Source organism: Trichomycterus rosablanca, chromosome 15, assembly GCF_030014385.1.
Source record: "Trichomycterus rosablanca isolate fTriRos1 chromosome 15, fTriRos1.hap1, whole genome shotgun sequence".
Classification (NCBI taxonomy): Eukaryota; Metazoa; Chordata; class Actinopteri; order Siluriformes; family Trichomycteridae; genus Trichomycterus; species Trichomycterus rosablanca.
Window position 1 is genome coordinate 2172895 of NC_086002.1, and position 14955 is coordinate 2187849.

Consider the following 14955-nt stretch of genomic DNA (forward strand, 5'->3'; position numbering starts at 1 on the left):
ACAATCAGAGTTGTGGAACATTCCCAAGACCCTAGGACTCCACTGTACCACAATCAGAGTTGTGGAACATTTCCAAGGCCCTAGGACTCCACTGTACCACAATCAGAGTTGCGGAACATTTCCAAGACCCTAGGACTCCACTGTACCACAATCAGAGTTGTGGAACATTTCCAAGGCCCTAGGACTCCACTGTACCACAATCAGAGTTGCGGAACATTTCCATGACCCTAGGACTCCACTGTACCACAGCGAGATCCAGAGTTGCATATGTGGTACAAAGGCCATCCTGCTCCAATTTTTCAGCACCTGTTAGCAGTGGGTGTGGCTAACAGGAGGGGTGTGTCCACGTACTTTCGGCTATAGAGCACATCTGGCTGCTCGTTTGATTCATGAACGGCTGGCACGGCACCCGCCTGGTGCCCTGGACGACTGTCCGTTTCGCCCTGGCAGGGAATCCACAAGTGTGTTGGCAGTACGTAGGGGATAGGGAGCAGGGCACAAGTTCAGGGGCTCAATCTGAGACGCACCCGACGAACCCGGTTCGTGTGTCTCAAACTGAAAATAGGCGACCGAAGCGTTCCCAAACGATCCGCTCACACCCACCAGCACGGAGTCGGCGGTCTCTGAGCACCAGTAATTTACCCCCCACACACACCAGGACCGCGACGGTTACACGGATATGGAGTCTGTACAGCAGGTAAGAGATCAAATATATCAGCTAACTCACGCTTAGGTTAGAAACAGGAGACTTTAATATCAGGGGCTGTTAACTAGCCAGAATTCACTGCTCAAACTCGAATAACTGTGCACTGATAAAGCAATCTGATTGGTTGTGGATTCAATTTGTCTAGTGGTGCTAAACGCTCAGAATCCACCTGGAGACTCTGGTAATCTTGCTACCGCTGGTTGGTGCAAAGAAGCGAATGCTGACTTACTCAGCAGAGTGATTGTAATGGGGAGTTGGAAATGACCAAATTGAGAAGGGATTTGAAAAAGGAAATGTGAGAAATATGCCAAAACGATCTCTAGTAGTCACATGGTCACGTTGAGTTTGCATCCCGGTGGTTATTATGTTTGTTATTTGGTTATTTTACAGGAGGGGGAGTGTACTGACAGTCACCTCATGAACAATTCAGGTAGGTCATATGATCATGGTTTTCCACCTGGGCTATCATAGTTAGCATCGTTCTTTTAAATAGAATTGGAAATATACAGGGTGGCACAGTGGGCAGCGCTGTCGGGCAGCCAGGGCCCTTTTCAGGGTTTCCTCCAGGTGCTCCGGTTTCCTCCTACAAGTCTAAAGACGTGCAGTCAGGTCAACTTGAGCTATTAGGAATTGCCGTGTGTGCTCTGTGATGGACTGGTGACCTGTCCGGGGTGTTTCCTGTCTTTCACCCCGTGTATCAGACCCCCCATGACCCTGAACTAAATGAACAAATTTACACACCTTCTCCCTGTGGGTTTCCTCCGGGTGCTCCGGTTTCCTCATACAAGGCCAAAGACGTGCAGTCAGGGTCAATTGGAAACACTAAAAAATTGCCCTGTGTGTGTGTTTGTTCTGTGATGGACTGGTGACCTGTCCGTGGTGTTTCCTGTCTTTCACCCCGTGTATCAGACCCCCCTCGACCAAGGACTCCCTGTGGGTTTCCTCCGGGTGCTCCGGTTTCCTCCCACAAGGCCGTGCAGTCAGACCAATTACAGCTACTAGAAATGACCCTGAGTGTGTGTGTGTGTGTGTGTGTGTGCTCTGTGATGGCGACCTGTCCGTGGTGTTTCCTGTCTTTCACCCCGTGTATCAGACCCCCCTCGACCAAGGACTCCCTGTGGGTTTCCTCCGGGTGCTCCGGTTTCCTCCGGGTGCTAAAGACATGCAGTCGGGTCAACTAGAGCTATTAGGAATTGCCCTGAGTGTGTGTGTGTGTGTGTGTGTTTGCCCTGTAATGGACTGGTGACCTGTCCGGGGTGTTTCCTGTCTTTCACCCCGTGTATCAGACCCCCCATGACCCAGAACTAAATGAACAAATGTATACACCTTTTAGAAGTGGGTGTGGCTGAAACACCTGAACTCATACCTTTAGCTCTATAATACAGTATCTCATATTTATACCCCACTCAAACAGGAGGTGATGGATGAGCGCTTCACATAGGAGAACCCTGAAAGTGGAATAAAATACAGAAACATGAACTGCAGCAGGTGGATTAGTTACGAGTTACTAGTTCAGTTTGTGTCTGGGTTCCAGTGGACGACCTCTCAGACCCGGACGCAGAAGCTTACCTGAACTTCATGAAGAAACACACCTGCTACGACGCCGTTCCCACCAGCTGTAAGCTCATCGTGTTCGACACCGCCCTTCAGGTCCGTCTGATTTTTTACAATTTCGGTTCTAATTAAAGCGGAACAGTTGTTTCCTAAAACCTTGGGCCGGTTCCTGTGGCTGTGAGGAAGCAACTGAATGCAGATGAGGTGCGGAGACTGCCTTTACTGTTGGACCAATTCTGTGAACTAAACACACACACACACACAATGGAGTTTTTAAACACCTCACTGTCACTGCTGGACTGGGAATCGTCCACCAACCAAACCACTGATGACCAACTCAAACAGCAGCAATAGATGACCAACTACAAGGTGGACCAACTAGGTAGGAGTGTCTAATAGAGTGGACACGGTATTTAAAAACTCCAGCAGCGCTGCTGTGTCTGATCCACTCATTCCAGCACAACACACACTAACACACCACCACCATGTCAGTGTCACTGCAGTGCTGAGAATCATCCACCACCTAAATAATACCTGCTCTGTGGTGGTCCTGACCATTAAAGATCAGGGTGAAATGAGGCGAAAAAAAAGCATGTAGAGAAACAGATGGACTACAGTCAGTAATTGTAGAACTACAAAGTGCTTCTATATGGTAAGTGGAGCTGATAAAATGGACAGTGAGTGTAGAAACATTAAGGTGGTTTTAATGTTATGGCTGATCAGTGTATGTGGACACCTGACCATGAGATTGTTGGACAACCTATTTAAACGGTCTCGCTGCTTTTTTCTAAAATCGAGATGATATCCGTGTGTATTTCCAGGTGAAGAAAGCCTTCTTCGCACTGGTGGCCAATGGTTTACGAGCGGCGCCTTTATGGGACAGCAAGGTGAAGAGGTTTGTGGGTAAGATTAAAAAATCCAGAACATCATGCAACATAATTTCTAACATCGAACATCATTTCTTAGCGGTAAACACAACCAGCTTGAGACTGAGCGACAACTTTGAATGAAGATTTTCTTCATTTGAAAAAATTAGACGCAAACCGCGGTTCAGTGCCGAATCCCACTGAATGGCTCAGATAGATCCAACGGACCAATCGTATGGCACGAATGCCTGACATCGTCCCCTCACAGTTCCGATTTTGTCTGTCGCAGCGCTGTGGTGCTGATGGGCTATACTGTTAATTTTCTTCGGGATCAATAAAGTATCTATCTATCTATCTATCTATCTATCTATCTACTGCTGCAGGAGATCAGCATGAAATGCAGCAGCTGAAGCGTCCAGGCAAAAACTGGTCGATAGCACAGCTAAAATTCTAACCTAGGTCCTTTGATCTTGATCACATGGTTTGTAGCGCATCATCAAAGTTATCAACGAGAAATAAAACAAATAAAATACAAAAATAAACCCGCTTGTTTTTTTAAATTTTATTCCTGTGCAGGTATGCTGACCATCACCGACTTCATCAACATTCTCCATCGCTACTATAAATCCCCCATGGTAGGTCTGGACAGTGGGTTTCCTTTTTTTTTTTTTTTTTAGATGTGTTCTGTATGACCAAAAGTATGTGGACACCTGACCATAAACCTGTTGGAGGGTGGCACTTCAGGACCAATAAAGCGTTATCTTAGAGCAAGAAGGTCCTGAGATCGATCCCCAGGTGGGGCGGTCCGAGTTCTTTTCGTTGTGGAGTTTGCATGTTCTCCCCGTGTCTGCGTGGGTTTCATCCAACAGTCCAAAGACGACGTGTAAGTGAGGTGAATTGGAGATACTAAATTGTCCATGACTGTGTATGATATTAAACGTGATGAATCTTGTGTAATGAGTAACTACCGTTCCTGTCATTAATGTAACCAAAGTGTAAAACATGACGTTAAAATCTAATAAATATGCCGCTCAGGTGGCGCAGCGGTAAAAAGACACGCTGCAACCAGAGCTGGATTCTGAGTACCTCGTATCGAATCCAGCTCTGCTTCACCCATTCGAAGCTGGGCGGCTGTATGAGCTCAGTTGGGGGGCGGGACAAAGAACCGGATGTGGGTCTCTCTCTGTCAGAATGGGATTACGACCTCTGCCGGCTGATTAGAGGCGCCTGCACAAGGGATGAGGAAGAGCGCCCTTAGGGTGTGTCTCTCCGCATGCGACGCTAGGTGGCGCCAAACTCATCAATGTGCGGGTGGCAAAAATGCATCCGGCTGCTGCCCATGTTTCGGAGGGGATATGGGTTAGCTCCGATCTCTCTACAGAGAGGAAGCACGATGCTAATTGAACAATTGGATGCGCTAAAGGGGGGAAAAAATCTAATAAATATAATAAAGCAATAGAACACGAGAGGGAGTGTGTTATCGCGAATAACATCAATAACATCATTACAGCCGTGATGTTATTCGTGATAACACACAACCTCAAGTGCATGAAACTTGTCGTTACTGGCATCGCGTCAGCGGAGTAATACAGTTGTGGTGTGAAAAGGTTAGAACGCTTCTCAACCAATCAGATTGTAAGGTCGGAACTAACTGTTGTATAAATATAAATATGATCCTGTTGGAAGTCCATGGGCATTAACATGGATATACCGTTCCACCCTTGCAGCTATAACAGCCTCCATTCCATGTTTCTACAGACCTCAATTTTGAAAACAAGGCTCCCCCACATTGTTATTTGTCCAAACACCTGATCTTAATAATTAGGGTGTCTACATAATTTTGCTCATAGTGGAGCTGCTGACGCTGTCCACTTAGCTTCATGAGATTTGCTGATGTGACCACTGTGCTGTGATCAGACTGACTGTGTGATTTTCCTCTGATTGAAGGTTCAGATCTACGAGCTGGAGGAGCACAAGATCCAGACATGGAGAGGTAAATAAACGGAGTCACGTAGATGATGTTTGACTGATGAGCCAAAACATTAGGACCACCCACCAGAAACGTGCATGTGAGGGTGAGGGATCTGTTAGATGTTGATCTGTGTGGAATGCAGCAGATCTGATCAGCTGAAAGACCTGGGGAACTTTGATAAGGACCAGCAAGGGTGTCTCAGGCGGTGTTGGGCGACCAAGACTCATTGATGCTAGAGGACTTGAAGGACTTGGTGTCTGGTCCAGACCAACAGAAGATCTACAGTAGATCAAACTGCAGATGGTTTTAATCCTGGTGATGAGATGAATGTGTTCCAACACACATTTTTCTGTGCCAGTCAGAGTGCCCATGCAACTCCTGTCCACTGTCCAAAGCACCTAGAATGAGCATGAGGTCATCAAAACTGGACATTGCAGCAACAGAAGAGCATCGACTGCAAACGTACAGAAGTTCTGGTCTAATCCTGGTCCCAATTCTGGTCTAATCCAGGTCCAAGTTCTGGTCTCAACCTGGTCCCAGTTCTGGTCTCATCCTGCTCCCAGTTCTGGTATAATCCTGGTCCCAATTCTGGTCTAATCCAGGTCCCAGTTCTGGTCTAATCCAGGTCTCAGTTCTGGTCTCATCCTGGTCCCAGTTCCGGTCTAATCCTGGTCCCAGTTCTGGTCTCATCCTGGTCCCAGTTCTGGTCTAATCCTGGTCCCAGTTCTGGTCTAATCCTGGTCCCAGTTCTGGTCTCATCCAGGTCCCAGTTCTGGTCTCATATTGGTCCATGTTCTGGTCTCATCCAGGTCCCAGTTCTGGTCTCATACTGGTCTCAGTTCTGATCTAATCCTGGTCCCAATTCTGGTCTCATCCAGGTCCCGGTTCTGGTCTCATCCTGGTCCCGGTTCTCGTCTCATCCAGGTCCCAGTTCTGGTCTAATCCTGGTCCCAGTTCTGGTCTAATCCAGGTCCCAGTCCTGGTCTAATCCTGGTCCCAGTTCCGGTCTCATCCTGGTCCCAGTTCTGGTCTCATATTGGTCCCAGTTCCGGTCTCATCCAGGTCTCAGTTCCGGTCTCATCCTGGTCCCAGTTCTGGTCTAATCCTGGTCTCAGTTCTGGTCTCATTCAGGTCCCAGTTCTGGTCTCATCCAGGTCCCAGTTCTGGTCTCATACTGGTCTCAGTTCTGATCTAATCCTGGTCCCAATTCTGGTCTCATCCAGGTCCCGGTTCTGGTCTCATCCTGGTCCCGGTTCTCGTCTCATCCAGGTCCCAGTTCTGGTCTAATCCTGGTCCCAGTTCTGGTCTAATCCAGGTCCCAGTCCTGGTCTAATCCTGGTCCCAGTTCCGGTCTCATCCTGGTCCCAGTTCTGGTCTCATATTGGTCCCAGTTCCGGTCTCATCCAGGTCTCAGTTCCGGTCTCATCCTGGTCCCAGTTCTGGTCTAATCCTGGTCTCAGTTCTGGTCTCATTCAGGTCCCAGTTCTGGTCTCATCCTGGTCCCAGTTCTGGTCTCATCCAGGTCTCAGTTCTGGTCTAATCCTGGTCCCAGTTCTGGTCTCATCCAGGTCTCAGTTCTGGTCTAATCCTGGTCCCAGTTCTGGTCTCATCCAGGTCCCAGATTTGGTCTCATCCAGGTCCCAGTTCTGGTCTCATCCAGGTCTCAGTTCTGGTCTAATCCTGGTCCCAGTTCTGGTCTCATCCAGGTCCCAGTTCTGGTCTCATATTGGTCCATGTTCTGGTCTCATCCAGGTCCCAGATTTGGTCTCATCCAGGTCCTAGTTCTGGTCTCATACTGGTCTCAGTTCTGGTCTAATCCTGGTCCCAATTCTGGTCTCATCCAGGTCCCGGTTCTGGTCTCATCCTGGTCCCGGTTTTCGTCTCATCCAGGTCCCAGTTCTTGTCTAATCCAGGTCCCAGTTCTGGTCTAATCCTGGTCCCTGTTCTGGTCTAATCCAGGTCCCAGTCCTGGTCTAATCCTGGTCCCAGTTCCGGTCTCATCCTGGTCCCAGTTCTGGTCTCATATTGGTCCCAGTTCCGGTCTCATCCAGGTCTCAGTTCCGGTCTCATCCTGGTCCCAGTTCTGGTCTCATCCAGGTCTCAGTTCTGGTCTAATGCTGGTCCCAATTCTGGTCTTATCCAGGTCCCAGTTCTGGTCTCATCCAGGTCTCAGTTCTGGTCTCATCCTGGTACCAGATACCACAAGACTCCTGTAGATGATTTGAAGCTGGTTGAATGCAGGTTACACCGTCTGTTGTAAAGCAGGCTTTATATTGGCATGGACTCATGGTGGTATCAGCCCATACTGATAAAAGTAAAGCTGGCTCGACTGTGTATAGTGTCTCCTGTGTTCCAGCACGGTGTTCAGGATACACCAGACTTTTTTGCCAACCTTGACAGGAGACCACTGTTCCATGTAGGGTTTAACGTTTGTTTTATTTAGTATGTTTGTTTTTCGTCTCACTGGCTGTTTAGACGTTTTCCTGCAGAACCATCACCAGAGCCTCATCAGCATCACACCGGACGCAAGGTAAGAACATACGATGCTTCACACCAAGCCTCCGACACTAACAAGGGCGCAGTAAACAAAAATAAACCCCCTAATCTTTTTATTCTTGTAATCGCAGCCTTTTCGATGCCGTCTACTCCCTACTGAGGCACAAAATCCACCGGCTGCCCGTCATCGACCCTCAATCTGGCAACGTCCTGCACATTTTGACCCACAAGAGAATCCTCAAGTTCCTCTATCTATTTGTTAGTAAGATGCTTTTCATAAATCAGCATTGTTGTTATTTTTATACTGGTTCTGTCATGACAGAGATGGTGCCACACTGGTTTCCTGGTCTCCAGTTGCGCTTCTGGGGCTGCACGGTACAGCCGAAAGTCTGTAGACGTTTGATCAAGAACTTGCTGGACATCCTGTTGAACAGCGATGGACATGATTATGCAGTGCCTATGCCACCTTTGTGCCTATACTGGCCATACTGGTTCAGTCAGGACAATTGCAATTTACATTCCAGTCCATCCCAGTGGGTTTCAACTGGTTTGCAATTAAAGTTCCTTCACACCAAACCAGCTTGCTCCAAACTGGTAAGGACCTTCCCCAAACTGTTGCTACAAAATCGGACCTGGTCCTGGTAGCAATAGGTATGATGAAAACACTTGAACTCAGCAATCAGAAGGGGTGTCCACTTACTTTTGGCACCTACCTATCTGCTGTTTTGGAAGGTTCGTGCTTGAACATGAATCTCCTCCAGACCATGTGACCCATTTTCTGCCCCCGCCTCACCTTAAACACAGTCCACATACTTCTGGCTGTTTCCTGTGTTGTTTCTTACCCCCAACACCTTCTGACTCTCATCTACAGAAAACCACGATCCCAAAGCCACGGTGTCTGCAGAAGACGATTGAAGAGGTGGGAGTCGGGACGTTCCGGGACATCGCCACCGTACAGCAGGCGGCGAGCGTCTACGACGCCCTGTCCATTTTCGTGGAGAGACGAGTGTCCGCGCTGCCTGTGGTCGACGAAGATGGTAAAAGAAGTACAATCCAGATATCATCACATGAAAATCTTCTTCCCCTTAAAGCTCCTTTGAGGGTCAAAAAAGGTGGAAATCAGATGGAGCTAAATCCGGACTATAAGCGTCTCTCTCTGTTTCCAACCAACATATAAAAGTGCTAAAGCTTTTCGAAGACATATATGACACCAGCGGTGCTACAGTTGGTCGTTTTGTATAGAGTTTCTAGTCCTTGCTGTTGCAACAGCGACTCCTGGTGTCTGGTGGTGTAGAAAAACATCTGACCCGTCACAGATCCCTCCTTGGTCACTGTGTGAGTTGTAGGAGGGAATCGGAAACATGCGGAGGAAAGAGCAAATTATTATTATACTACAAACCTCTGTTCCACAGAAGTTGGGACAGGATGTGAAATGCAATTTTCTTTAAAAATTAGAGTTAGTTATTTTGATTTAATCTCTGTATAAAATTATTATTATTTTATTTTTGCACACTGGCGCCCCCTGCTGCTCGCTTCACACTCTGGAGGAACACACTATGCCCCATGCATTCCTCCATATTCAGTCGTTGTTGCAGCAGCGTGGTCGTGACTCCCCGTCCGAGCTTCCTTGCCTCGAACACGCCCTGTCGAGAGTGCCCGACCATACCGGTCCCACCACTGTGATTTGAGGTGTTTACCTGCTGGTGGGCTAGCGTATGAGACCGCTGCACCATCCAAGTGCTCCTTTATAATCACCCTAATCACTGATGCTAATAAATAAACTCGACCCAAGAGTTTATAGGGTTAAAATGTTGCTATTTGATTTCTTCCCTGATCAGGTTATTCATACCATTTTTCTTTTCTTTTCCAGGGAAGGTCGTGGCTCTTTACTCAAGATTTGACGTGATCGTAAGTAAACCGAAGTAAACTTTTTGTGCTGTTGATGAATCAGCTTTATTATTTTTAATATTATTTGATTACTTTTGGTATTTCTGTATCTTAGGACAAATCAACCAATTTAAAAAAACTTTACAAAAATATCACAAAGCTCCAAATTAAATAATAATATTGACAACAATATTAATATAAAATAATAATAATAAAAATATGATACTAACAATAACAGTATAATATAATAATAATATTAATAGAACATTTACATTTAGCAGAAACTTTTATCCAAAGTGACTTACAGTACTGTGGCAGTATTCTGTCTAAGCATTTGATGGTTAAGGGCCTTGCTCAAGGGCCCAACAGTAGCAACCTGGCAGTGGTGGGGCTTGAACCAGTGACCTTTTGATTACTAGTCCAGTAGGGCTGGGTATCGCCACTAATTTCCTGGATCGATTCGATTCCGATTCACAAGGTCCCGATTCGAGTCGATCTTCGATCTTCGATTCAATTTCGATTCAACACATTTAGGCATATTTGAGTTACATTAACAGGTTTTGTTGAAATATGTACAGATGTACAGAGAACGAATGTGATAATTGTACAAAGAACACTCATTATTAAAAATATTTGTTTTTACATAAATAAGTAATCCACAACAAAAAACAGTAACAAATTTTTTTATTTTATTATTATTTTATATGTCTGACACGCTACAACAGTGTATGTGTAATGTAAACATACACCTGGCTGTTGCACAGCTTATGCCAAGTTCACACTACACGACTTTCTCATTTGCCGGGTCGCTGTACAGTTTACACTGCACGACTGATGGGGGGGGGGGGGTTTCACATCTACACCATCTATCACCAGGAGGAATCTCAGATGAGTCTGTCTGCTCTCCCAAACTACGTTTTGTCACAAAAACACACACGAGAAGTGACGAGGGGTTTAATGAAACCACGTCCTAAAATACATTCCAACAAGTAGCGAGCGATCAGAGTTTGTGCTCTGATGAGCAGCGTCATATCAAAGAGAAAAAAAGAAAGGAATCTGAGTGGATTTGGCAACACGACCAACAGGGATTGTTCTGAAGTTGGAGGTTAATAAATAATTTGTTTTGTAGAGAACGATAACTATATTACGCCCCTGCTCCACCTGTTTACAACCTCTCCCGTGTGTTTCCCCTCGCTGTTTCACATTGATTAAGAGCCGAGTCGCTCCCGAGCCGGCAAATCTAGCGCAGACCAGTCGCCGAAAATCAGGGCAGAAATCATGTAGTGTGAACCAGATATTCATTACTGGAGCTTCTGCCATGCTGAACTGATGCGCAGGTCAGATCTCGTTGCACGAAAAAACAGCGGCTGGTCACGCGAGATTAAAGAAGGTAACAGATTTCCGTGTACACCTTAAAAAGCGGCTCATTTAAAAGATCCATCTCGCGTTTATATGAATCGATATCGGATCATTCAAATAAAGATCGATTCGAATCAAAAAATCGATTTTATAAAACCACCCCTATAGTCCAGTATCTTAACCACTAAGCTACAACTGGCAGTAGTACTACTACTTATAATATTAGTAATAATAATAATTGTAATGGTAATTATAACCATTTAAAATCAAATTCATCACAAAATATTTTCCACTGTATATATATATATAACAATAAGGGTATTATAATTATTGATAATATTATTATGATCAACCTGGTGCCATCGACCTGGTCGACTGTTGAACAGGCAGATTTGGCCGTGCCCGAGGTAGGGAAAGTTGTATCAGTGACTCCCACTGTCTGGGGGATACACACTAAGCCAAGTGTATGCATATGGACTCCCCACTACCTCAGGGTTGCCACTATTGGGCCCCTGAGCAAGGCCCTTAACCCTCAATTGCTTGCATATGTGTAAATCTGAACCTTGTGGGTATATACAGGGGTTGGACAAAATAACTGAAACACCTGGTTTTAGACCACAATAATTTATTAGTATGGTGTAGGGCCTCCTTTTGCGGCCAATACAGCGTCAATTCGTCTTGGAAATGACATATACAAGTCCTGCACAGTGGTCAGAGGGATTTTAAGCCATTCTTCTTGCAGGATAGTGGCCAGGTCACTACGTGATGCTGGTGGAGGAAAACGTTTCCTGACTTGCTTCTCCAAAACACCCCAAAGTGGCTCAATAATATTTAGATCTGGTGACTGTGCAGGCCATGGGAGATGTTCAACTTCACTTTCATGTTCATCAAACCAATCTTTCACCAGTCTTGCTGTGTGTATCGGTGCATTGTCATCCTGATACACGGCACCGCCATTGGATGCACATGGTCCTCCAGAATGGTTCGGTAGTCCTTGGCAGTGACGCGCCCATCTAGCACAAGTATTGGGCCAAGGGAATGCCATGATATGGCAGCCCAAACCATCACTGATCCACCCCCATGCTTCACTCTGGGCATGCAACAGTCTGGGTGGTACGCTTCTTTGGGGCTTCTCCACACCGTAACTCTCCCGGATGTGGGGAAAACAGTAAAGGTGGACTCATCAGAGAACAATACATGTTTCACATTGTCCACAGCCCAAGATTTGCGCTCCTTGCACCATTGAAACCGACGTTTGGCATTGGCACGAGTGACCAAAGGTTTGGCTATAGCAGCCCGGCCGTGTATATTGACCCTGTGGAGCTCCCGACGGACAGTTCTGGTGGAAACAGGAGAGTTGAGGTGCACATTTAATTCTGCCGTGATTTGGGCAGCCGTGGTTTTATGTTTTTTGGATACAATCCGGGTTAGCACCCGAACATCCCTTTCAGACAGCTTCCTCTTGCGTCCACAGTTAATCCTGTTGGATGTGGTTTGTCCTTCTTGGTGGTATGCTGACATTACCCTGGATACCGTGGCTCTTGATACATCACAAAGACTTGCTGTCTTGGTCACAGATGCGCCAGCAAGACGTGCACCAACAATTTGTCCTCTTTTGAACTCTGGTATGTCACCCATAATGTTGTGTGCATTGCAATATTTTGAGCAAAACTGTGCTCTTACCCTGCTAATTGAACCTTCACACTCTGCTCTTACTGGTGCAATGTGCAATTAATGAAGATTGGCCACCAGACTGGTGTAATTTAGCCATGAAACCTCCCACACTAAAATGACAGGTGTTTCAGTTATTTTGTCCAACCCCTGTATATGGGTAGATAATAAATGTATAATAAATGCCTGGAACCCAGATGCATCTTAAGAGGGTCCAGACCCCAGGGTTAAGAACCTGCGGGTGTGGTAATAAAGTTCTAATGATTTTCACGCTGTTGCTCCTCGATGTGTCTTCTCCTTCCAGAATCTAGCGGCACAGAAAACCTACAACAACCTGAGCATGAGCATGCGTGAGGCGGTGAGGAGACGGAGGTGTTACGTTGAGGGTGTCATTAAGTGTTATCCTGACGAAACACTGGAGACGGCGGTCGACAGGATCGTTAGTGCTGAGGTGAACGTGTAAACAACTTTCTCTGGTCCTCCAGGCTCAAAGGGTCAAAAAATGATCAAATCAAGTATTCGTTTTGCTCTCCCAACCTTCTCGTTCAGGGGATTTTGATGATTTATCGTTCTTCTCCTCTGTAGGTCCACAGGCTGGTTCTGGTGGGCCGAGACGACAGGGTTCAGGGCATCATCTCTCTGTCGGACCTTCTGCAGGCCTTGATTTTATCTCCCGCTGGCATCGACGCTCTGCCTCCCTAGCCGAAACATGGGGGGTCGCCCCTGACCCTCTGTTCACTCGCTTCCTCCTTCCATTCATCATCACATCACAGGTTGGCTTACCGTTTGATTTCATTCTCACTTCCAAACGAAGGTGCATTTATAACAGCCTCCAAACTTCTGGAAAAGGCTTTTCATGAGAGTTTGGACTGTGTCTGTGGGGGTTTGTGACCACTAATGGTCAGGCACTGATGTTGGATTCGAAAGCCTCACTCGCAGTCGGCGTTCCAGTTCATCCTGAGTCTGATTAATGGAACTGAGTGTCACTGCCAAACCTGCTAGCAATGGGCGTGGCTGAAGCACCTGAACTTAATGATCAGAAGGGGTGTCCACATACTTTTGGTCATATATTATGTCTGTAACATTAATCCTTCAGATTAACGCCGATGGTTTTTAATGAGATGTCCGACCATCTCACGATCAGGTGTCCACATACTTTTGGCCTGTACGAATGCATTATCGTTTTCTCTCCTCACAGATATTTCAGCACGATGAGTCACGATGATCACACTCACGAAATAAAGAAGAATTGGATTCTTTGTCAAGAATATCCAGCATTAGAAGCTGCTGGAGCTGTCCACAGTCGAGCAAGCTGTACATCACCATGGACTAAAAGATTGCAAACATGTGGCAGATCATTTTTTGTTGTTGTTATTGTCCAATCGTGTCTGTTTGTAGATGCCCAACCGCCTGATAGATCCCAACATTTATCGCTGCGCCACCCGAGCGCCCTGGTCTGAAATGTGAAATGCCGTTATTATTTATACTTATATTATATTTATTTTGATTTCAGGTGAATGAACCGCATACCGATGTCCACATACTTTTAAGTAAGATTGAAATGTCAGTATGTAAAAGATTAAAGGGTATAATCTTTTATCATCTTTTATAAATAAAAGATTAAGAGTTTGGAGTTAATAATGAATGTGTGTGTGTGTGTGTGTGTGTGTGTGTGTGTGTGTGTGTGTGTGTGTGTGTGTGTCCTCTCCTCCATAACTGGTACCCTTGGTAATGACATGTACAAAAGGTTTAAATGCCTCTTAGATTAAACTCGAAAGCGTATTAGAGACCACTGCTCCACCCGAACGACCCTAAAATGATTTTATAATCTAACATACCTAAAGTAAATAAACTGAATACATTCCTCACTATTGTGAGTTGAATGTGGTGTCTGTATGGCATTCTGAGTTGCAGAATGAGAGCAATACCCATTAGTCACGTGGTACTGTGCTGTTATTTGGCTCTGTAGTCACAGAACAGCGCTAAACCTGTCTGACCGAGTACACGATACGTTAGCACCTGCTAGCAGGTACAAATACTGTCCAGGCTGCTACTTTCAACATGGGGCACTTAAGTGGCGCAGTGGCCTATTATGCTAACCCACCACTGCTGATGGTCGGCCATCCAACAGACACAACTAGCCGTGCCTGAGGGAGGAAGGACGACGGGGCTCCTCACTGATGCTGCAACTGTGACCTCTGCTGGCTGGTTGAGGCATCATATTAATAATGATAATATCATTGTTATTATCCACATAAATACATTTATTGTTGTTTATTATAATGGTATTAGTTTATTTATTTGTAATTAATTATTCACATATACAGCATGTTATCCAAAGCTACAACACTTGTGACTTAATACAGTCCAGGCCAGTAAGGGTTAAGCAGCCTGCTCAAGGGTCCAACAGTGACAAGCTGGCGGTGGTAAGATTTAAACCCACA

The 14955-nt window shown here is 46.0% G+C and overlaps 1 protein-coding gene across 2 annotated transcripts; it reads left to right on the top strand.

Annotated features, from left to right (window-relative positions):
• Nucleotides 1-607: 607 nt before the first annotated feature.
• On the top strand, nt 608-14140 carry prkag3a (protein kinase, AMP-activated, gamma 3a non-catalytic subunit). 2 transcript variants are annotated; one of them, XM_063010911.1, is made up of 13 exons: nt 608-697; nt 1097-1136; nt 2241-2356; nt 3082-3163; nt 3703-3761; nt 5074-5119; nt 7574-7628; nt 7726-7852; nt 8466-8631; nt 9465-9502; nt 12816-12962; nt 13097-13284; nt 13710-14140. In XM_063010911.1, the coding sequence occupies exons 1-12, from the start codon at nt 680-682 to the stop codon at nt 13211-13213; spliced, it is 1011 nt and encodes a 336-aa protein (XP_062866981.1). In that variant the 5' UTR covers nt 608-679; the 3' UTR covers nt 13214-13284; nt 13710-14140. The 2 variants fall into 2 exon arrangements, with proteins under 2 accessions (XP_062866981.1, XP_062866982.1); XM_063010912.1 differs by having other exon boundaries at nt 675-697; nt 2121-2356.
• Nucleotides 14141-14955: the final 815 nt, after the last annotated feature.

Coding starts and splice junctions, on each gene's coding strand:
- prkag3a (XM_063010911.1), top strand. Junction 3,164..3,702: donor CAAGGTGAAGAGGTTTGTGG/GTAAGATTAAAA, acceptor ATTCCTGTGCAG/GTATGCTGACCATCACCGAC. Junction 12,963..13,096: donor ACAGGATCGTTAGTGCTGAG/GTGAACGTGTAA, acceptor TCTCCTCTGTAG/GTCCACAGGCTGGTTCTGGT.